The 24492-nt window shown below is 42.7% G+C and overlaps 1 protein-coding gene and 1 long non-coding RNA gene across 3 annotated transcripts; one reads left to right on the top strand and one right to left on the bottom strand.

Moving 5' to 3' along the window:
* Nucleotides 1–972: 972 nt before the first annotated feature.
* On the top strand, nucleotides 973–4888 carry rtn4rl2a (reticulon 4 receptor-like 2 a). The gene is made up of 4 exons (XM_079689410.1): nucleotides 973–1107; nucleotides 1643–1869; nucleotides 2022–2255; nucleotides 2880–4888. Exons 1-4 carry the CDS (start codon nucleotides 1050–1052, stop codon nucleotides 3732–3734), a joined length of 1374 nt encoding a protein of 457 aa, XP_079545536.1. The 5' UTR covers nucleotides 973–1049; the 3' UTR covers nucleotides 3735–4888.
* Nucleotides 4889–21445: 16557 nt separating this feature from the next.
* On the bottom strand, nucleotides 21446–23448 carry LOC307047461. Of its 2 annotated transcripts, XR_013810433.1 has the most exons (3): nucleotides 23249–23448; nucleotides 22926–22973; nucleotides 21446–22682 (listed from the first exon to the last, which is right to left on the bottom strand). It is a non-coding gene; the product is annotated as an uncharacterized lncRNA (long non-coding RNA). The 2 variants fall into 2 exon arrangements; XR_013810432.1 differs by having other exon boundaries at nucleotides 22926–23448.
* Nucleotides 23449–24492: the final 1044 nt, after the last annotated feature.

Here is a 24492-nt window from a genome sequence, read left to right as displayed (position 1 = left end):
TCACCATTGATGCTATCTTGCTGTTTGGTAGTGTCATCAGCAGCTCGACAAAACAGACTCGAAAAAGGCGAGAAAATGTAGGCTGTGTGTTGCTGTCTTTCTGGATTAATGGCGTCCCCCGTTTCCCTAATCGATCAGCTTAGTAGTACCTAAGTATTTGTTCTTCTTTAATTAAAAAAATAGATATTAGAGCAATTACACTTTTACCTGCTTCAACAGTCTTTGTATAAAAAGATCCAATGGGGAAAAATAAGAAAAACCCACTTACATCTAATCACTCTTGCCTAGTGTATTCACTTCTACCTACATCATCTAAGAAATTATGTCAGGATCTATAATTGTGCAAACAGCTTGATTGGAGCATGTCGTATTCAACCTCTACAGCACATACTACTCAATCATAGTTGTTTCCAATGACTCTCTTCTGGCACTGAATTCTCCCTTGTCGTTGAATCATCATTTGAGGGCATCCTCTTTTCTTAAAACAGAACCATCTAAGCTCTCTCTGCATCTCTGTGTCTGGCTGCAGCGCGCCGGAAGTAGCCCTTAACTGTCTCTGAGAGAGCCAGTGAGGAAACGAGCCATGCTCTCTTCTCCTACCCGTTCTGCGCTCCTCCACACACAGAGCCCAGTCATCATCAATGGGCAACGTGCCTTGCCCCCCTCTCTTTACTGTGTCTTCACTCCATCTCCCTTTCTACGTTTTGTTCTATGTGCGTCGAGAACGTCTCCTCCTCCCATTGCCTGAGCGCACGTCTCCAACCAGCCCAATCTTTACGCGCGTACAAGCTCTCCAAGAGAATCCCCGACGGTGGGGACCCTCCCCTTTCCGTTCCTTGCCGCCCTCACTCATTCATGACCCGGGATTGGTGACGTAGGAGATTCCTCCTTGCCCACTGCCGTAGGCAATAACGGCATGCTTGAGTATATATGGGACAGAGGTAGCCAACAACCGGCACAGTCGCTCCGAATCGGGAACTAGGCATCAGCAGAGATAGCAGGCTTTACTTCGCCCTATTAGGCTAACTCGCTCTACGCTTTGGTTCAGGATGGACACCTCTTCGATTTCTCGGAGCCGACGATGCTCCTTTATGCTCAACTGCAAAAGTAAGTTTGTCTTCTTTGGTTTTGGATTCCTGGATGCTACAGTCTTAGAGCTAATGCTGAATTGTAATACTTGTACGACTACTACATTTCTAATCTAAGAAAGATTGATGTACTTTTGTATACATTTTAAATGTAACATCAAATATGGATAAAAAAAAAACCCGACACTTTGACGTTCTGCTTTGCAACTGTCCACTTATATTATGACTTATAAAATCAGATTTATATACACATTTATATAGTCACATTTTAAAATGTAGAGAGGAATATAACAATAACGTTGTATAGAGCTTAGAAGAGCTGTTGCGTTTTGAGATGGTTGTGATCATTTTGTGCCTAATGGTCCGTTTAAGTGTACTCTGATGCGTAAACTTCACTTATTGTAAAAATAGAAAGCTCTTAAGTTGAGACCAAATCTAGATTTGACTCGAATGCCAGTGCAATAATAGAAAACATACTCATTCAGCATGCTGGTGTGATATGTCAGTACCACGGACAACTAGCTCACCTTCCTCTCTCCCCCGTTATCTTCCAGGCGGTCTCTCCCTCTGGCTGGTGGTGTTGCTGGTCCTCGGTAAGCCAAGTCCGGCATCGGCGTGCCCGCACAATTGCGTGTGCTACCCGACGCCCATGACTGTGAGCTGCCAGGCGCAGAACTTCACCGCCGTCCCAGTCGGAGTGCCCTATGAGTCGCAGCGCGTATTCCTCCAGAACAACCGCATCACGGAGCTGAGAGTTGGCTCTTTTGGATTTGGGACTCAGGTAAGAAGGAATTTTAAAACGGTGTTTTCAGAATGGGAAGGATAAAGCTTGATTTTTGTAGTGAAATAATTATTTGTATTTCACATTTAATGTTTAATAATATCCACCGAGGAGAAGAATAACCGTTCAATTCATGCGTTTTCTCGCATCAGGTCCTGTGGCTGTTCTCTAACAACATCACGTGGATTGAAGCTGGGGCTTTCAGTGAGCTGAGGGACTTGGAGGAGTTGGACTTGGGGGACAACTCCAACCTCCACAGGCTGGAGGGGGGAGCCTTCCGCGGCCTTGAGAAGCTCCAGAGCCTCCACATGCACCGCTGCCGGCTCACTGCTCTGCCCCATGACATCTTCCACAAGCTTTACAGCCTGCAGTTCCTCTACCTGCAGGTAGGGGCGCTGGAGATACATGCAATTAAATAATGTTAGACTCAGTGCTGGCCTTGTTGAGCATCAAATTAATTATTCTGATCTTATTACTTTAATGAAAGTAGCAATACTATGATATAGAAAGTAAAAGTCCTACAAAATCTTAACGCAAGTACAAAATATGTTTTTTTAGCCTTAACATTTAGAAAGTAAAAGTATTCACCTGATACAGAATAGCTTTTTTCCCGAATCCCATGTAATATATATTTAGATTTTAATCAATCACTTTAATATTGCTAAAATATATGCCTCAAATAATTTGCTTTATACACTTTTTGTAATTGTTGTTTTGAAAACGTATTATTATTTCGATTTTTTATGAAGAGTATGAAAAAGAATATGATCTACAAAGTAACTAACGTTAGCAATTACATCCAGTGGAGTAAAAAGTAAAAACACTTGCCTCTTAGATAAGTGGAGTAAAAGTATAAAATGAAAGAAAATGTACTTAGTTACTCTCCACCACTGGATACATACAAACAGATATCAGCCACCCACAGCTTCAACATCTTGTTACATAATACAAATACCATTGTGTCTCTTCTTTTCTTGCTTAACCTTTTTTTGTTGTTGTTTCGTCCACAGGAGAATAATCTCCACTTCCTGCAAGACGACATCTTCTCTGACCTCATCAATTTGAGCCAGCTTTTCCTGCATGGCAACCGAATCCGCACCCTGTCAGAGAACGTGTTCCGTGGCCTGGTCAACCTCGACCGCCTTCTCCTCCACGACAACCGCATCAGGCAGGTGAACCGCAGAGCCTTCCGTGACCTCGGCCGCCTCACCATGCTTTTCCTCTTCAACAACTCCCTGGCTGAGCTACCTAGCCAGGCCCTGAGGGACACCCAGGGGATCGAGTTCCTCCGCCTCAACGCCAACCCCTGGTCCTGCGGCTGCGAGGCCCGCGGCCTGTGGGAGTGGTTCCGTGAGGCCCGCGTCTCTTCTTCTGAGGTTATCTGCGCATCCCCTGCTGCCCGCCGCAACCAGGACCTCCGCTTTCTTCGTGAGATGGACTTCGCCCCCTGTCCCCTTCCCGACGCCGGCTCCATCGCTGGTTCCACCACCACCACCTTCAGCACCAAAACCCGCTGGTGGTTCCACAAGAACAAGCCTCAGTCATCAACGAAAGGTGTCTTCGAGAAAGCCTCAGAGAATGTCAAAGCTGGTTTATATGGTAAAGGGCCATCCACAACAACCTCAGTAGTCAAGTACGAGTTGGGGGAGGAAGAGCTGGCGCTGCCCAAGCTCGACGCAGAAGAGTACTGGGCGAATTACGGCAATGAGGACTCAGGTGTCACCCTGCGATGCTTCGAGCTTGAATGCCCGCCTGACTTTGACCTGCCTACATCTTCTTCCTCTCCCTCATCGCCCTCTTTCCTCACACTCCTAGCCCTTTCTGTTTGCAGTCTCTGCTTCAACCTCCACCTGCTATTCGGCTGAATCTGACTCTTAGCGCGACATCCCATTCCCCTTTCAGCCTGTTTTAAAGGCTGTGAGGAATCCTGTTAGACTGACACCCCCTTTGCCCGCTTTGCTGTAAGCCAATTCTCAAGGCACAGCCAGGGAGATAGGGGGACGGTGAGAGTCTGAATCTACCACCTACAGGGCTTAACACTTTTCTAAGAGTTATTCAACTTAGGTCAAGTACATCTACAATACTCTACAGGTATGGCTTTATGTCACCTGTATGGTGTCACGTTGAGTTTCCCTGCAATCAGGGCTAGGAGGGCTGAGTCCATCACCGATATGAGTGCAATTTGTAAATGATGTGTTCATTTTGTCACCAATAATGGCTATTAGTGCATCCAATGTACTGGCTGCTACGAATACTACGATTGCTGTTAGAATCAGTGCAAGACAATACTGTAAGCACTTAAAGTGTTATGTAAATATGTAGGATCTTTTGTGATATCTGTGGTTCAACTTTCATCTCCATTTAGGAGTGCTTCTATAGGGCAGAGCACAGTGTGGATTAGAGTTTGCTCAAAGAGGGAACAGATAGGAAGATATACTGTGAAGCTTGGAGGGGAAAGAGAGTAAGAACAAAGGAACAGCAGTGAGGATAATGGCAGGGAGAAGAAAGGGAGGGGTTGTTCAACAAAACAACATTAGAAAGAGGAAGAGATAAAAAAGGAGGGAGAAGTTGAGACAGTGTTCATGCAGCAATAAGAAAAGAGGCGGAGATAACACAGCGAGGCACTGTGACAGGGACAGTGCTGGCCGTAGAAGCAGCAACATGCGGGAGAAAATTAATAAATCCACTCATCAGCTAGTTGTACCCATCCATCTCACTACCATCCACCATTTTCTGTAAACGTGTTGTCGTCTGAGACAACAACTGTTAAATAATGCTTCCTATTAGGAAGCCAGATATTCTGCTTTTTTGATGTCTTTCTGTGACATATTGATATACTGTGTTAAGATTGTTGACATGGATGCAGATCAAGATCTTGATAAAAAATAATACACCGAATATTTCCTGAATCATGCTTTTTCTTTGGGGCTGAACCAACTTTAAAAAAAAAGGGGAACACCATTAACATTCCAATGGTTTATGCCAATGGCCTGACAAATATTTGGAAACTACCCCCATAATCCAAAAAGTGGCAACCTTGTGATGTCATGAAGTATATAGTCTGCAGCTGCTTCATAGAAATCGGCATCAATCTTCCCTGATATTTTTGGAGTGTCTTCGACAGTAGACACAACATGAGTTACACACTGTTTAAGGTTTTTTTATACATGGTAATTCAGTAATGAAAGCAAAAACAACATGGAACTGAAAAAGATCCACCAATAAGTAGCAGATTGCCGCCATTTGACTAAACAGTGACTAACGTGGAGTGAGAGGACTGACCACATGGAGCTGATGTCCCCTGATGGGCATCTGTCTGTCTTGCGTGTGTGTGTGTGTGTGTGTGTGTGTGTGTGTGTGTGTGTGTGTGTGTGTGTTAGTGTGGATGAATGGGGATGAATGGAGTCACATGCTGGCAGCTCTGCAAAAGGCAAATACGTCAGTAGGTTTGTCACCCCCATGAATCATCGGTGGGCGATGCAAGATGGATGGAAGAGGTGCAAATTGGCTGATTTGTAAATACGCTAAGAGAGCAAGAAGAGAGAACAGGAGACAAATTAAGATCAGAAAATGATGTGAATCGATAGAGGAGTGGGCTCAAACCTAAAAGGGATTGGTAATTGCTGAGAATGCAAGAATAACAATAGATGCTTAGCAGTGGAAGTATTGCGAAAAAAGGGAGGTGGAAGTTACCATTTATGGGCATTCACTCCCCGCCTATTGCCATGTAGGAATCAAGATACTGGAGGTGTTCTGATGCTGAAGTTGTTCTTTCCTTTTATTTGCACACCGGTTTCTTCCATCCCTTAACGCATTGCAAGGAAGAAAGGCAGGAAGGAGGGGTCCCCAGCGGCAGTAGAGGTGATGAGGGCAAGGCCAAGATGTAGGAGGAAGAGTAGGAGGTAATGTAAGAGATGTACACATACACACAAAGATCCACTTTTGAAGCCAGTTAGCCTCAGAAACATATGAACACATTCTTCTTTTCTCTGTATGGTTCAGAGAGTTACTGGAACGCCTTGTCAATGCCATTCATAGATAATGATGTTTTAGGGAAATATTTGGTATAATTACTCTGTCTAGTCTCTTATTGAGTCTCATGGGAGGAGGTCAAACTGAGCCTGGGTGCTCTTCAGTGGTCATGACAGGGAGCTCACTGTCAGACGACCAAAGTGCCAGTTATACCATATTCATGTTCTATGTTTTGTATCTGACGCAGAAATAATACTTCTATATGACAGATAATTTGGTATGTTATTTTTACTGTTAAAGAATATGTAATTAAAGGAAGGAATACATTCATACTTGTTTGATCAAAATGTGCTAGTGTGGGGTTCTCTCTTTCCACCCACGCACCCACGCACCCACACACCCACGCACCCACACACACACACACACACACACACACACACACACACACACACACACACACACACACACACACACACACACACACACACACACACCCACCCACCCACCCACACCCACACCCACACCCACACACACACACACACACACACACACACACACACACACACACACACACACACACACACACACACACACACACTTGCCATTGTGTAAGTCTTCCAGGAAGCGTGAAGATGAAAACAAAGCACGTGCACTGTAAACTTCCTTATTTACCCGTATGTCAAACTCAAGGACTCTGGATGGTACAACGCTCCAATGACAAATCACACCTGCTCTGACAATATGCCGTAGGGTTTATTTATGAGAGACAACACCCACTACGATAGTATTTAGATGACAAATGAGTATTGTAGCATTGTTGATCATCACATAGAGATAATAATAATCTAACTTGTGTAATCCAAATGCATTAAACCAAGAACTGTTGTGGACATGTGTCTATGTTCTCCTAAAGGAAAAGATGAACTTCAAAATGTGATGACAATTTACATTGATTTATACACATTAAATCATCTTAACTGTAAAGTTCACATACGTACATTTAAAATATTGTTGGTCACTGTAATCATCACACTCCAAAGATCCCTTCATATTTTGTGCCTCTACTGTGACATGTTTACATGCTAGAGGTCACTACAGTGGACAGCTATTCAAAAGGTGTTTTCTTGTATATGCATTGTTTTTTTTTGCATAGTTGCACCATCAGCCACTACATAGGCCCCTATTGCATCATCCCATACACTGCCACTCAGTGGAAAGTCAGTGTAAGTGCATGATACATGTCTCTAAACCAAGATGGACAACAGAAAGCCACATGGTCCAAGTCACCCATCTATATCTTGCCAATCCTTTTATGGAAAGCGTCCCCTGCAGGTATAAAAAATGTGGTGACATCAAGTAACAACTAAGGAATCATATAATTCATAAATGATCAAAGTATTGATTTTATGTTTAAAGGAAATCATGATTAACCACCTGTCCACTGCGGTGGACGTCATGCATCACTGGCTATATTTAAACTACAATTCATACTGGTACTGCTGCTGCTGTACCTAGGGCCGTCCCTCCCTACAGGCAGATCATGTAGACTGTTTGAGGCCTCACCTTGCGGAGGGGGGCCTCATCTGAGGCGCACCTATGCGCTTATGTGGCGCAATTAGGGTGGCCCAGCAAGGTTTCGCCGCTGCGAAGCTCCACTAGCGCTCATCAAATAACTGTGCGTGAGGCCTCAAATTGGCCCCTGGCCATGGTTATTCTTGAAAATACTTCATCTGCAATATCTTTTTTGGGCCGTAAATCAATGTACTTGATGTACTTGGTGTTATTATGATGTAATTTTAAGTTTGCACATCTTTATTTATCATTTTTTCAAAATGTACATCTCTTCAGTTCAAACCCTGAACTCATATTGTCCACCTGAGTGGACATATAAATATCTATTTGAAAAATCTAGATTAAAAAAAAAAAAAAATGTAATTAAACAAGGCATTAGATCTGAGGCGTTTCAGGCAGGGGGGAGTGTGCAGGAGAGAAACTCCCTCTGTAGGGAACTATGGGATTTTAGCCTTTGCAGACCATTTACGTCTATGGAAAAAATTATATAACACACTATAGGAAAGGGAAAACCCCAAAAAGCAATATAGAGCCCTTTAAATATATCCCAATACAGGTAATGGGGAACAAAATTCAGTTGCTTGATTTGGTTTTATTATGTTTATGTTGAAAAATAGTTGATGTGCTAAATGGAATATGGAAACGCTTTGGTCGAATAAGCTGACTTTTTGAAGCCATTTCCATACATCAGAATCATTGCATTAAGTGGAGTTTGTATCTACATAGCATGAAACATGGACAATACTTGTTGACACTATTTAACTATTTTATCCTGTAGCTGCAGGGTTGATGTCCAAGGTGACTTGTTTGGTTTCTGGTTTGCAATGTATTACTTCTGAAGCTTAGCCTACAGCAGCAACTTTTAAAGAGACTACGCTTTGCATAGTCTGCTCCAAACCATTTGATAGAAACTTGCATAACATCCACATACGTATGTTTTGCCTCATTTCAAAACGTTTGCTTTAAATGAGCTTGAACTGCAGTGGAAGGATAGTACGGTGGCCAACAGGTGCAAGCGCTTTACATTTACATTTACTTTTGCCCATAATATTTCAATAAAAGAAATGAACTTGTTGACGTTCGGGGATTATAAAATTGGTTTACGATCACTGTCACTGGAAACATACCCAACATTTGAGTTTTATTGACTTATTTAAAAAATGTCATAGCATGATACCTTCCGATATTTGTGCAGATCTGCTGTAAGCTAGCTAGCTATCGTAGCTAACTCATTTCAAATATACTTACAAGACACAATTATAAAACAGACTAACCCTTCCAACAGTGAGAGTTGGCCAACTTTATAATCCTAGAACCTCAACAAGCGCTCAAGTCCCAGCTGTGTGTCCAATGAATGTAGCTTTTTAGTGCAACCAGGCAGGCCCTGACCAATTTGCTGCCCTAGGCAAGATTTTAGCTGGCGCCCCCCTACCCAGAAAAATGCAGACACTAACTATGACTCGCGCATGCATGCACGGTTGTGGCATGACCACCAAAACAGAAGTATATGGACACAAGATGTGATTTAAGTGGGGGGTGGACCTAACCTCCTCTTGAGGGGTCCGGGAGCATGCTCCCCTGGGAAGATTTTTTTTTTTAATATTGAAGTTAAAAGCATCAATCTGGTGCACTTTGAGAGCAACATTAAGAGATCTATGGATACATCTCTCAACACCCATATGAAACAGAACTGTAAGCAGATTTTCTTTTTATTTATGGATATTTTACAAATCACTCCCCTTTTAAACTGTATTCTATTAATAACAACTTTTTTTTACTGTCATATAGTATCTTATACTATAAGAGAATAGATGAAAATCTATTCTCTTATTTTTTTATAACTATAATGATCATTTAAAGGTGTGCCTTTACCTCACTGAGCTGAAGTTATCAGAGCCTCTCAGTCTTTCAGGAGAGAGCTCTCTAAATCTCTCCCCCCGCGGCCGCTTACACAGTAAATTCCAATGTTAATAAAAGCTGTATACGTTTTTTGGGAGTTTGATTTATTTAAAATTAACACAAATACAAAATTAAAACCTATAATTGCACACTAAAACCATTATTTCAAAAAAAGAACTATTTGACATAAACTTTTGGTTTTTACCGGGGCTGGGGCGGTTCAACTTGATTTGGGGGGGGGGGGGGGGGGGGGGGGTTGCGCCATAGTGTATGTGCGCTGTACGCAATATAGGCGTAGTTCTGTTAGTATAAGATAATAAGATGCACTTTGTTTATCCAAAATCGGGAAATTGTATTGTTAGGAAATAAATGTTTATTTTTTATTTTTTATTTCTAACCTTTTTTATTTATTTATTTTTTTTATTTTTGGCGCCCCCCATTGATTGATGTGCCCTTAGCATTCGCCTATACTGCCTATGTCAAGGGCCGGCCATGCAACCAGGAGTAAAAACGTAATTCTATTCACCTTCAGTCTCAACATGTCATCAAATGTGTTTGGCAATTGTCTAGACTCTGGAACTTACATTTTTTGTAAGGAGGGTATTTTGTGATGTCCTACCGATTGCCCTTAATTTTTTTTTAAAAACACTTTTTATATTAAAGGACAATATGATGCACCAACCATCCCCTACCACCCCACATACTGTAAAGATAAGTTTGATTTAAAAAAAAAAGCACATTGATTCCATTCACTAAAAATAATATAGAACCATTTTGTAAAAGTGTATGATAGACTATGTAATTTTAATAATATTCTCCAATATTCATGGGTGTTTGGAGGATAAAAGAATGTATCAAGCACAGTCATTTCTCATACAAATGGTCTGCAGAGCTGCCTTCAACCATATGACAGCAGTTCTGCGGCTCAGTAATGCGTTTTTGCTGATTATTGCTATGGGTTATTTTGTAGCATTTAATAAGTCAGGCTTAGTTTGTTGTTGTCATGGGAACTTCGTATCCCACATTTAGGTATTATACAAACATAATAATTTTTCAAAGGAGGATAAACACACAGTACATGCACAGTTTATTAGGGAAGCATAAAACATTAAAAAAAGCAGTTATGGGACAGAACCATTACTTATGAGCAATGTTCTCTTTGTCCAAGGACCAGACCTTGCTATGAGCAAACAGACAACACAACTGAAATGTGTTACATGAAAAAATGTCACATACCCACGCTGTGAACACACACACAGATCACACAATGTGGCACAGAGCTAACTCACAGCCTATCATGCCTATATAAGGATGAAACAAGCGCATCACCCTGCTCATTCCAATTGGTCTTCAAGTCTTTGTGTGGCAGAAAAAAAATCCATGACGCACCTTCTCCGTCAAGAACATGTAAACTGGGTTGGTTCCATTGGAGGACGTCCATGTCACTCACCCGTCAGACGGGGGCGGGAGGAGCACATAACTGTGGAAGCTACTGCACTGTTTGTTGGATAGATGAATATTAATGAATCCCAGTTTATTTATGAGACAAGAAGGAGCACATTAGAGATGGGGAGGGGGGGCTGGTTACTGCGAGCACGTTTAAGTGCGTCACTACTTTGTCACAACTTGCCTCCACCTGCTGGGCCCCCGTCCTTTCTTTCTCTCCCTCCCTCACAAACACACAAGTATATTCATGAACTGTTTCTCACTTTCTCTTGCACATACGCAATTTGCATGTTGTTCCCCCTTTCATGTGTATTTTCAGCTGTTCAATTTATGCATCCTCTCAGACTCTCATGTAACAAATCTGACATTCTGTCACCAGGCCTCTGCGTTCTTGCTTTCGCACGCACCCTCTTTTTTCAAAAGCACCCTTGACGTCCTCTCCTTGCATCTCGTCATTATTTCGAAGGCAAGAAACTTAAAAGATTATCTTTAGAAATCCATCAATCAGATCAAATTAACTAGAAAAGTGTGACTTCTACACACCCATTTTGGAAGTCATGTTTGGTTGACTTTCAATTGTTTATTGTTCCGTGCATCTTCTTCTTAAAAAAAAAGCTGATTCATCTTTATGCTTTTGTTCTTTTTCACAGCCGGTAGGAATCAACATATTTTCCATTTCAAAGAGATGAAGGTGTTGCTGCAACAAGCAACAACATGAGAGAAGACTTTTGATCTGGTGTGAAGCCATGAAGCAATTTGGTGGCATAATGCATGGAAACAAACATGAGGTCATATGGACACATACACAAGAGATGGTTTGGAATGTAATCCAGAACAACAAACAGCTCCTTAAAGAAGCTGTGTGTGATGGCCTTTATGCCACCCACTGCAGACAAAAACCTCCTGAAGTGAGACAGTCACTTAGTGTGTGTGTGTGTGTGTGTGTGTGTGTGTGTTTGTGTGTGTGTGTGTGTGTGTGTGTGTGTGTGTGTGTGTGTGCGTGTGTGTGTGTTTGTGTGTGTGTGTGTGTGTGTGTGTGTGTTTGTGTGTGACAAAAAGACTGAAAAAGGTGAAAAGTCACTGACGCCAATATCGCCTGGAAAACAGAGCTAGCTGTTGGCAGAAAATGAGAATTTGTGTAAATGAGAGGGAGACAGAAAGATAGCAACAGAAGAGGTGTGACGTTTGAGTCATGTACTTGGATCTCTTTGCAGGCGAGAACATTTGGAAGGCTTAAGTGTGCACACGCACACACGTGCGAACGCACCCTCATTGGCAGCGTTCACCGTTGCTGGTACGCCTTGAGAGAGGCCCACTGGGAGACAGACGTTCCTTATCGCATCACAGAAGTGGGATCCACGCACAAGCATGCCCACGCACGCACGCACACACACACACCTAGAAAAACAAAAACAAAACATGTATTCTTATGTGACTGACATTTTTGTAAGTAAACATGTTCTTATAGCAGGAGGCCCCAACAGAGTGTGTCTGTGGGAATTTCATCCAGAAGAGCATTTGTGAGGTCAGACACCGATGTTGGACGAGAGGGCCTGGCTCTCCATTCTAGTTAATCCCAAAGGTGTCCAATGGGGAGGGGGTCAGGGCTCTGTGGGGGTCAGTCCAGTTCTTCCACACCAAACCCATCCAACCATGCCTTTATGGACCTTGCTTTTTGCACTGGGGCACAGTCATGCTGGAACAGAAAAGGGCCTTCCCCAAACTGTTTCCACAAAGCTGGGAGCATAGAATTGTCCACAATGACTTGGTAAGATGAAGCATTAAGAATCCCCTTCATTGGAACTAAGGGGCCATGGTCAACCCCAGAAAAACAACCCATAGCATTATCCCTCCTCCACCAAACATTACAGTTGGCAGAATGCAGTCAGGCAGGTAACGTTCTCCTGGCATTCGCCAAACCCAGACTTGTCCATCAGTTTACCGGATAGAGAAGTCTTGATGTTGATGTTATCGGTCTGAAAATTGACCCTACCCCAATTTGAAAAGACATTCAAATGTAATAGACAAGTATTTACATTTAAGTGTGTATGTTAGTGATCCTGAGAAGAGTAGTAATTTCAGTTGTCATCTTGTACCCCTTTTAATATATACGAATAAATGAGGCCCTTTTACAGATGTACGCAAGAAAAACACTCCACACAGAAGGCTGAGTGTAAAAAACACACCCATATGCGAATATGTACGAGCACAAACAAAGAGCAGATGGACAAACGTGCATACAGATGTCTCAGAGGGATCCCATCCGTCCTTTAAAGGGAACTGATAGACTGCGAAATGGAAGAGGAAGGAGAGAGGGTTGGAGAGAAATAAAGGTAGAGAGTGAACAGAAAAGAGAGCAGGGCAGAAAGTGCCTACCACTCAAACTTTAAGGCTTGGGTTTTTGAGCCTGCAGTACTACTGACCGGATCCACCCTCATCTCTTGCTTCTGCACCAGCCCAATTTGCAGCAGCCTGGCCACAAAAAAACCCCCCAGTGGCTTGTCCAACAGCCCCTGACCCAGCTCCAGCTCCTGACCCAGCTCCAGCTCCTGACCCAGCTCCAGCTCCTGACCCAGCCCATGAACCAGCTCAACCCCTGACCCAGCTCCTGACCCAGCTCCTGACCCAGCTCCTGACCCAGCTCCAGCTCCTGACTAAGCTCCTGACCCAGCTCCTGACCCAGCTCCAGCTTCTGACCCAGGTCCTGACCCAGCTCCAGCTCCTGACCCAGTTCCTGACCAGGATCAACCCCTGACCCAGCTCCTGACCCAGCCCCAGCTCCTGACCTCAGCTCCAGCCCCAGCTCAACCCCTGACCCAGCTCCTGCCCCTGACCCAGGCCCAGCTCCTGACCCCAGCTCCTGACCTCAGCTCCTGACCCCAGCTCCTGACCCCAGCTCCTGACCCCAGCTCCTGACCCCAGCTCCTGACCAAGCTCAACCCCTGACCCAGCGCCAGCTCCTGACCGAGCCCCAGCTCCAGCTCCTGACCCGGCTCAACCCCTGACCCAGCTCCAGCCCCTGATCCAGCACCAGCTCCTGACCCCAGCTCCAGACCCAGCTCCTGACCCAACCCCTGACCCGGCTCAACCCCTGACCCAGCTCCAGCCCCTGACCCAGCTCCAGCTCCTGACCCCAGCTCCAGACCCAGCTCCTGACCCAACCCCTGACCCAGCTCCAGCCCCTGACCCAGCTCCAGACCCCAGCTCCAGCTCCTTCCCCTGACCCAGCCCCAGCTCCTGACCCCAGCTCCTGACCCAGCTCCTGACCCAGCTCCACCCCTGACCCAGCTCCACCCCTGACCCAGCTCCAGCCCCTGACCCAGCTCCAGCCCCTGACCCAGCCCCAGCTCCTGACCCAGCTCCAGCCCCTGACCCAGCCCCAGCTCCTGACCTCAGCTCCAGCTCAACCCCTGGCGCAGCTCCAGCCGCTGACCCAGCTCCTGACCCAACCCCTGTCCCTGCTACAGCCCCTGATCCAGCTCCAGCTCCTGACCCAGCTCCAGCTCCTGACCCAGCACCTGACCCAGCTCCAGCTCCTGACCCAGCACCTGACCCAGCTCCAGCTCCTGACCCAGCTCCTGACCCAGCTCCAGCTCCTGACCCAGCTCCTGACCCAGCTCGAGACCCAGCTCCTGACCCAGCTCCTGACCCCAGCTCCAATATGACCTCAGATCCCCTTCCTCATGCCCCAAAGCAATCCGCCTAAAGAACTATGTCCTGTTTCTGCCATTGCCACACATATTATTTATAAAACTGCACAACCCATATTTAATTCAATGAGGTGACTGTTTTCTTGTCTGGCTTTCTTGTAATTTTATGTCTAATTATTCATTTTAAATTTGACCAGGCTGGTTTTTGGTACCGAAGTCATTTAGGGATTTAAGCTTGAAGTGAGTGAAGAAGTGACAACAGATGTTGTGGTTATGACCATATAATAGGTTAATTTTTAGTAAAAACACTATATTGGGTAAAAACTGTTATCTGGGTAATTAATGATTTCACGTTTTTTTATATACCTTATAAAATGTGAGAGTTAAAAACACGAATGATCCGTATAGGCTAGTATTCTCCTTTTAACTTTGACTTTTGGTGATTTAATGAGTCCAACCTTTTTTGCCCTTAAGTTTTGCCCTTTCAAAATGAGAGCCATGAATCGCTGCAACAGTCCATATCATATTAAGTAGATACATAGTTGGACAACATTTTTTATCAGGTTTATATTACATGCTGGAGAATAGGACCCTGGGGACATCGGAATTACCCATTTTGTCGCACAGTTCATTCTTTTTGGCTAATATTACTAACTGCCAAAGGCTAAAAAGCTGAGATAATGTTTATATTTTTGGAACTAAAGGAGGCGGGCATGTCTAATCGCTCTCTCATATAATCATGATACAGAACCAAATAATAAGTCCTCCTTAACACAGTACCCAACCCTCTATCCTCATTTCTGTCTGTATTTCATGGATTAAAACTGTTACCAGCCAACTACTTCACAACGAGTCCATGAACATCACTGCCCCCTTCTTTCTCTCTGTCTTCATGTACACTTTTTTCTGACTCACATGGAGCCTCTCCACCTGTTTTCACCTAATCATCCCTCTCTCTTGTGCCCTGCAGAACATAATTAAACTGTGTACTTCTTCCCACCTCTTTGTGTCTCTCTTTCCCTTTCCAACTCCATGCTGTCTCACCCCATTCTTCCTCCTATTTTAATCTCCTTCTCCGCCTTCTCCGTCACCCATCGGGTACGTTCCGCTCTGTTCTGTTCTACTGGAGATGACTGGCCGTGTCACTGAGGTGTCACCAGTCAGCAGTCATTTCATCATTCTACTGCACTGTTGTTTTTACCATTTTCTCTAAAGTGTAACTACAGAACTGCTGTAGGTCTTTTACACTTTCAAGTCCAATGCAATGAAAAACCATTCTTGATCACCTAAAAAGCCTCTTGTCCCTAGATTAAAACATTATTATGTGATTTTTCTACTAACCAAAGATACCAAAGAACACTTAATGTTATCTTAATGTACATTTTTCTCAGCACGGAGGGTGATCAATAGTCCTTGTTATACATAAAGGCACTCTGACTGCTCTGTATAGTGACATTTTTTATTTTATTTTACAATTATTTATTTAGAAATATATGTCAATATTGATGTGCAGAAGCAATGAGGACATGTTGTGTTCAGTTTCCTTCCAGATCAATTCTGCAGTTGTTTCATTACACAAAATCATGTAAACATATTAATTATTTTATGCATTTCAGTTTCCACTTACATTCCTCAATAAACCATTCACATACCTTCACTCTGTAGGTTACTCTTTTATGTGAAAAACACATATTTGAAATTTTATTTCACATTCAATACAATCTGTTGTACCTTAAATACATGTTTATACAGTATTAAATACTACCCTTCTTTTTACTTTCACTTAAAAGTAGTATTTCATGACCCCTTTAAGCTATATGTCATGTTGACTATTAACCTTCTGCCATTAATGGCAGGTCACTGAAATGCATTACAGAAACACATTTAAGTGTAACAAACAACCTTACTGTTTTACCAACAGTAACTAAGTTATAACCCTTACAAAGTACATATTTATTACAAACTCACAATCACTATACATGCATGTAAATACTCAGTGTGCGGGAGCCTTCAGATATAGCCTACTGACAAACTTGTATCCTTACTGCGTCAGACCACGTTGTCCCCAAAATGGCGCTGTTCCGGGGAAGCTACAGTATTCTAATACACACACTATTTAACGGCTTTACATAATAAACAGCGATACAAACTCTTTAACTGTTAGCGGGCCGTCACATATTATTGACGCAGACCTTATAGGGGATTCATAGTACTTTGTTATAATTATTATTATAAGTAAAAAAAAAAAATATATATCATTATTATTGTTGTATGTTTTGTTTCTGAGATGTTCAATAAATTGACAAAAAAATTAGTAAATTTATGCACAGTTTACCAACCTGTATTGTGCAGGTGAAACAGCAGCAATGAGGACACGTTGGCCCAATTCCAATCCACCCCCTACACCCTACCCCTACACACTACCACTCCGTTTGTGCTTTATGGCAGAGGGTCCGCCAAATTAAGTGCTGTTCCAAACCAACGAATGTGGAGGGGGAGTGGGTTATCAAGCCCTCAAACAGCGAGTCTGCATCATGGATGTATAATAAGAACTGGATACAGCATGGGAGGCGGGGCCTCATTAATTCCTATGAGAGTTGCTCATTGGCGCATGATGATAAAATGGCCCAACTTTTGAGAGAGTGAAACGTCACAGATTACCTGTCATGCCTGAGAAGTACCCGTATGTGTGCTCATAGCGCATGCGCAACTTTAACCATGCCCCCCAAAATGCTCGTTCACATCAAGCACGTCAATTTGCGTACACGTAACAGCACCGCGCGTTCATGACAGCGTGGTAATGGATTGTTATTATGATGATTTGATATTAACGAGGCGGCAGTTAGCAGCTAGCTAGTAATTATGCTAATTTACACATCAATCGTTATGTACTTTTATATTACGCTGTAACAGGATCTAGTGATATCCAAGCAACAGAGCTTCTTTTAGCATGAGATAATTATTGCACTGTATATATATATATATATATATATATATATATATATATATATATACATATATACATATATACACATATATATACTAGTGTTGTCATGATACCAACATTTTGGTTTCGATACCGATACCAAGTCAAGAATCTTTTGATACTTTTCTTTTATTATTTTCATGATCAATAAAATTGTAGTTTATCTGTCTCTCCTTTATACTTGAGTTTATGTGATTTCTTTGATAGTTAACTTTATATTTTATTAACATGTAATAGTACAGTAATATAAATAATTATTGATAGAATGTACATTGCAGATGTTAGCCACATTGGTAATTTAGCTAAAAAGATAGCCATATTAGACAGTTATCATTGCCATTAATTGGCTCGTCAAACTAAGAAAACATTTGTTTGTCACAAAATAAATTACACTTGTTTGACTTAGATTTGAGGGCATGGGCTTGAGCATGATGTAATTATGTTATCTATCACATTCGCTAATCTGTCTGTCTTTAAATTCTTTAAACAGCTCTGGATGCCGGTCGGCGAGGTGCTTAGCCAAGTTTGATGTGTTGGCTTCCTTGCTTTGCAGGGATCTAAAACATTTCTTACAGACAGGCCTCTTGGTGTCCGTAGGCTCTGAGATATAGCTAAAACACTTCAAAATTTCGCTTCTGGTGTCTTTTTTGTCAACAAGCCGAGGCACAGCGGCAGTTGCACCAGTTGCACGGAGCTCGTGGAATCTTTTAGTGTGTGCGCGTGCGAAGTGCGCCCGGCGCCAATTTGTTTCTATGTGTCTGCCAGCACAAGAAAGGCTCTTGAGGCCTAGTACCAGGGCCGGTTCTAGCCAATTTGCTGCCCTGGGCGAGATTTTATATATAAAGAATAAATGAAAAATCTCTACTAAAGACAAATACACTACAAAAACAGAAACTTATGGACATAGGTAATATACGTCAAAATGGCTTGAAATGTGTTCAGTATTGTGTATGAACATGTGTGAATTGGGGGATGGACGTCACATCCTCTAGGAGATTCTTTGAACATTTGAAAGTAAAATGCTTCGATCTGGTGTATTTTGAGCACAGTGGCGTTTTCTCCTGGAGGCCAAGGGAAGCCAGGTTTCCCCTGTTTTTTCGGATTGTAGTTATAATTTTAATAAATAAATAAAAACACTTCGTTTAGTTTCGGAATTTTTTTGTTGTGTGTTGCTGCCGGCCCGTCTCTCCCCCATTCTCATTGAGTATTTTACAAAGAGTGAAACAGCGCCCCTCTAGATGTTATGGTGAAACAGTAGATTGCACTCTCTGTTGCGAGAGGAGGCCAGCCGAAATTTGCTTCCCTTGGTGAAAAAAAATGGAGGGATTGACCAATCAGATGAGGCCCACGTCATGCCCCTGCCAACCTGTGATTGGTCAGGGCCATGCCAAGGGAAGCCAGAGGCGGCTGGCTTCCCTTGCCTCACAATCCAATCAAATCGCATCAATTTAGTGGTGCAGTGACGCGTCCCAAAAAGCGGAAGTAAGCTGCGCTCGGTTTCCCTCGACAAAATAGCAATGGGATTTCTCCATAGGATTTTGGAAAATAGCTCGAAAAAAGGTCAGTGGAAAACGAACCTGGTAAATGCACGTTTTGTTCAGTCGGATAATATCCACATGTCTACCCTACTTTTATAATTTTCGAATCATAAATCTAATCGATAGAAGATAGATAGCGTCACTGCACCACTCTAACCGCCGTTAGAAAGTAGCAAGCAACTGAAGCAAGTGCAATTATGGAGGGTGGAGATTTGGAGTATTTAATCAAAAATAATTGTACTAAACTTCCGCTGCAGCAGCAACAACAAATACAATCTGATGACAGGCCAATGCCCAAACTGGAGCTGTGTACAGCGAGGAACAAAGGAGCGAACCGGGGACGTAAAACGTTAAAGGTCTCCTGATTTAGTTTGTGAATGAATGCTTATTAGAGTTTCGGCTGGAGAGTGCGTGCGGACCTGTCGGTCAGATAACAGGCGTGTGTAAGTCCTGCATCTGTATGATACAAATGTGTGTAAAATGATACCGGGCGCTGTAATCACTCATCTGGTTACGTTTACATTGACCACCCCCCCCCCCCCCACCCCAAAAGAAAGGACGTATTATTGGCTTCCCCTAATTTTTTCCCCACGCCACGCTACTGTTTGAGCACACAATTACTAGAGACCTGGGGCCGTATTCACAAAGCATTTTATCTTACCGCTAGGAGTGCTCCTAACTCGCGCTAAAACATTTTACGTAGGAGTTTTTTCTTAAAAGTTATTCACAAAGCCGCTGAGACCTACTCATACTAAGGATACATCCAGGGCCGGCCCTAGACTTTTGGGGGCCCTAAGCAAGATTTTGTTTGGGGGCCCCCCTCACTCTAGCGCGTTCTCACTACACACAACACGGAACCAACTTTTGTCTTATGATGTTAGTATGAGCACACATATTGTACAAATAAGCATGTAAACACTAAAGTGGGACCTGAGAAGAGCAGCACAGTCTTTAAATTGACTACAAATAACTACCTAGGCTATAACTAATGACTATATAAACTCAGTGAACAGAAATATAGAAACTCCTCAGTCCTCAGTGACATATGTTTTGTTGTTGTGGCTCTGAGTCTGTACTCCAGCACATTAGATTTGAAATGAAACAAGGACTATGAGGTTAAAGTGCATACTGTGACCAAGTATTAAATATGACTACTTTGTTGAAGTGTATGTTAATTTGTCCAATATTACATTTGATCCCCCATTTTAGGGGATCAAAAGTACTCTGACAAATGAACATAAACTTGAATAAAGTAGTCATATCAGATAGCACTGATGAACTGACAGTACAGAATAAAAAGACTGAAAAAGTGACCATCACTGTTCAAAGATAGATATTTTTAATAAAAAACACTCAACACTAAATAGAATATATAAATAGATCCAAAAATACCTTTAAAGGATTAAATAATATGTGCAAAACAAACTGCTTAACAATGAAATGAAATGTAAAAAAACAAATGCAAATACAAATGTTCCTCTCGTACGTACAGTCAGAATTGTTCTCTTCTTGCTTTCCTGGAGGCAAAGTCATTGATGACCTGATCATAGGAGATCTGGCTGCCAATCTGGTGGTTTATGCTGATTATTGCCATTCCACTCAGGCGATCCTGGGCCATGGAGGACCTCAAGTATGTTTTTATCAGTTTGAGCTTCGAGAAGCATCTCTCTGTGGACGCCACTGTCACTGGAAGGGTACAGGCTATTCTCAGCGCTATCCAAAGATTTGGATAGATCTCACACAGCTCGTTTTCATTTAAGAAGGTGAGCATCTCCAATGTGGTCATATCTTCTTTGGGAAGCTCTGGAAGGCTTTGCATCTCCATGGCTAGCTCTCTCCAGTCAACGTCTGCCTCTTCGCCACAGGTCAATGTTTTTCCCAGCAGGGCACATTGGTCTGTAAGTGACTCATCATCCAGATTATGGAAGTTGTGAAGCACACCAAACTTGTCTCTTACTTCCCCCAGGGACTTGAATATGTGCTCCAAAGACTGGATGCCACAGTCCACCACAACATTAAAGAATCCTGTTTCCAGTCTCGTCATGGCATCAGCCACTGCCTCGTCAGCTGCCTCGTAGGCAAAATGCCTCTTTTTGCTCCGCAGCCTCTTTTCTTTCAGCACTGCCTCAACATTCATATTTCCACAGAGCTCTTTTGCTGTGGCCTGAGCATCTGTGGTTACCAGCGATGCTTTGGTTTTGTCTAAGAGACTGACCGCAACATCCAGCTGCATGTTGACAGACTGAAGGAGCTTGCTAACTGTATTGATCTTTGACAGAATATCATACCAGACAACAGTGCAGATTTGGAATCTAAATGATCCAATTTCTTCTGCCAGGGATTGGGCCTCAATTCTGACCATGAGATCATTTGCGTTTTCCCTCACCTCTAGCAAAGCCTCCCTGACCTTATCCGTTTGGTAGCGCAACGGCTCGATGCTATTCACTCTGCTCTCCCACCGCGTCTCACTCCAGGACTTGAGAGTGATGTCCACATGTTTTTTCAGGACGGTCCACCTCTGGGGAGAACCTGAAAACAAGGTGTACAGCTTCTGAACATTACCAAAGAAGCAAGTAGCATCTATTGATCCTTTGGCTGAATCCGCCACCATCAAATTCAGTGTGTGGGCTGCACAAGGAACATACAGAGCTCGAGGATTCTTCTCCAACAGCCTGGCCTGCACCCCTTTATTTCTGCCCTTCATGTTTGCACCATTGTCATAGGATTGTCCTCTGCAGTCCTCAAAGGGGATCTTCAGCTCCTCCAGCCTGTTCAAAATGAGTGTAGACAAACCAAGCCCTGTGGATGCAGGGGCTATGATGAACCCCAGAAAGTGCTCCCTGATCTCAGTCCTTTTCTTCACACTCACTGTTCGAATCACAACAGTCATCTGCTCCTGGTGGCTGACGTCTGGGGTGCAATCCAAAATGATGGCAAAATACTTGGACTCTTTGATTTCAGCCACCATTGCTGCAAGTATTGTGTCACTGATACAGGACATGAGTTCATTTTGGATTGTTTTACCCAAGTATGTAGTGTAATTTCCTCCACTGTCAATGCGTCTGATGTGTTCTTTCAGAACAGGGTCAAACTTGGCAATTAGCTCAACTTCTTTGAGGAAATTCCCATTGTTGTGGTTATGCAGGGTGTCAACAGTCCCTCTAAGTCCCAGGTTCCTCTCTGCTAGAGATTGGATGATGGAAACCAACCGAATGAGCACCTCTCTCCACCTCTTCTTCTCTGCCTCCAGGAGGTACAACTCTGTTTTGTCTATTGTCTTCCCTTTTCTAAGACGGAGCTCTAGTTCCTTCCAAGTCAACACACTTTTCACATGATCTGGGCTGTTGTCGTGTAGCTTCAGTAATGCGCCAATATTCACCCAGTCCTGTTGTCCCTCTGTTATGAGCTTTAATGATTTCTTGGAAAACAACTTGCAGCAAAAGCAGTAGACTGAATCATTGTTCTTGGAGTATATTAACCAGCTTCGCTTAACTTTCTCACCATTTACAAGTGTTCTAAACATGTAATGATAATGAAAGCTTCTGTTGTTTGGTGTTTTCGGGAATACAAAATCTCTGTCCACCTGTACTGGCCCCCTAATCACCAGATCTGTACGTACGTGATCGTTAAGTACTGATGGCCACCCAGTTGGATCCATTGGTGAACCAGAGAGAAAAGGAGTAGAAGTTACAGAGGTAGGTGTAGTAGGCGTAATGGTACTGCTCTCAACTTCAATGGGTACAGAAATACCTATAGGGAAATTCATTTTAAAAAATGAGTTTTTGTTACTTGACATGTTTACAAGTTGATGTTCCTGGCAATGAACAACACAGTTGAATGATTGAACACAATAGTAATAATAATATTCATAATAATAATAATAATAATAATAATAATAATAATAATAATAATACCATGATTGATTGGACATATAGTGCTTTGCTTTTCTTGACAAACAAAGTTAAGGTCTCTTTGATGTAGGCCTAAACTTACCAGCATTGTCAGAGGTGGTTTCTTCAGTGATGGAAGTTGATGGAACTGCTATGGAATAAAGAAGTATATCATTGTTTAATATATGACTATAGGACTGTCTCTAGATCAGCTGTCTTTTCACCACTATGGCGCTGCTTTTGAGATAGCTCCAAAGTGCTGATCCAGAATCAGTCCTTAAAAACAGGTATCATCAAACTCCTGCCCCATGCATGACAGATATTTATTATAAGCAATGAACAGCGAGCTTGCTCAATAGAACTTCGACAAATGGCAATTGTAGCTAGCTCTATGGGCTTAATCTATACACTTAACACATCATTTACCAGCATTGTCTGAGGCGGTTTCTTGGATGACATCGGAGTCACTGGTGCCAACAGCTGACCTTGTGGTTTCACATTCACCAACAGCAGCGGTGGAGGTTGATTGACGTGCTATGGAATAAAGAAATATATGATTCGTAATGTAATGACTTAATATTCCAAATTCAGAAAGCTCTCACTTTGGGCCCATTTGAACTCACCAACAGTGTTCTCAGTGGACGTTGTGGTGTGTGCTGGCACCTGCTGTGGGCTTCCAAAGTACTTCAGAAGTGCTCCTGAGGAGAGTATGTTACAGAGTTAAGCTTTATGGAAACAGACTTGAAATGGAACATCAAATGGAACATACTAGCTTTATATAGCTAATTCAATATTCAGCCAATGAATACTTGCATTTACATGAACTTAGAACCCACACAATGATGTTTGGATAGTTCGATAGATAGATAGATAGATAGATAGATAGATAGATAGATAGTACTTTATTAATCCCAGGGGAAATTGGTTTACTTGGTCAAAATATGAAACAAGCACATATACCTAGCTAACATTAGCTACGAGTGTGACTTGCTGCCTGAGCTAAACTTTTCTAAAGTAAATTAATCAGTAACGTTAATAGCATCGCATTATTCTACAGAAAGGCTGAGATAATAATGATAACTTGGCTAGTTAGCTAGCTGTAACGTTAGCTAGAAAGTAAGTAGTAGTAGTAAGTAAGTTAGAATACTCCCAAATCCAAGTTATCCAACTATTGTTAGTGGGACACAGGACAGGAGACAGAGCCATAATATGAAGTTACATACCTTTATTGTCTTGCCTTTTTTCTTCATTAAGTTTTCTATTTTTTCGTTTTTGATCACCAGAGGCGTATGTCCTTTTTTTGCCAGACATCATGCAAACTGAAGGCACCACAGTTGAGCGCTCAGCTTTGCCTGCCTGCTCGCTCAAGTTGTCACAGCGTTACAAATGTGCCACAAAACCAACCAATCGGAGAACTCGAGAAGGTCAATTCTGATTGGCTGGTCGTCTCCAATCATATCTTCTATCTGAGATAGATGAGAGTAACACCTACGCCACGACGATTGTTTTTGTACTCCAAATATTAAGCAAAATATGTCACATTATATAATGACTGTTACAGAGTCATCATTTTGAGAAAAAGGCCTTCAAAGTTTCCTCTTCTCTGGATCGATCTGATTGATTATTAGCGGAGCAAATTATCAAAATAGTACGGAGGGAAGATATTTTCG

The sequence above is a fragment of the Notothenia rossii genome (genome assembly GCF_949606895.1).
Source record: "Notothenia rossii genome assembly, chromosome: 1".
NCBI classification, from domain to species: Eukaryota; Metazoa; Chordata; class Actinopteri; order Perciformes; family Nototheniidae; genus Notothenia; species Notothenia rossii.
Note: the sequence above shows the minus strand (reverse complement) of the source record. Positions and strands in the feature narration are given on the sequence as shown.

Coding starts and splice junctions, on each gene's coding strand:
- rtn4rl2a (XM_079689410.1), top strand. CDS start 1,050: ATGGACACCTCTTCGATTTCTCGGAGCCGACGATGCTCCTTTATGCTC. Junction 1,108..1,642: donor CTTTATGCTCAACTGCAAAA/GTAAGTTTGTCT, acceptor GTTATCTTCCAG/GCGGTCTCTCCCTCTGGCTG. Junction 2,256..2,879: donor TGCAGTTCCTCTACCTGCAG/GTAGGGGCGCTG, acceptor TTTCGTCCACAG/GAGAATAATCTCCACTTCCT.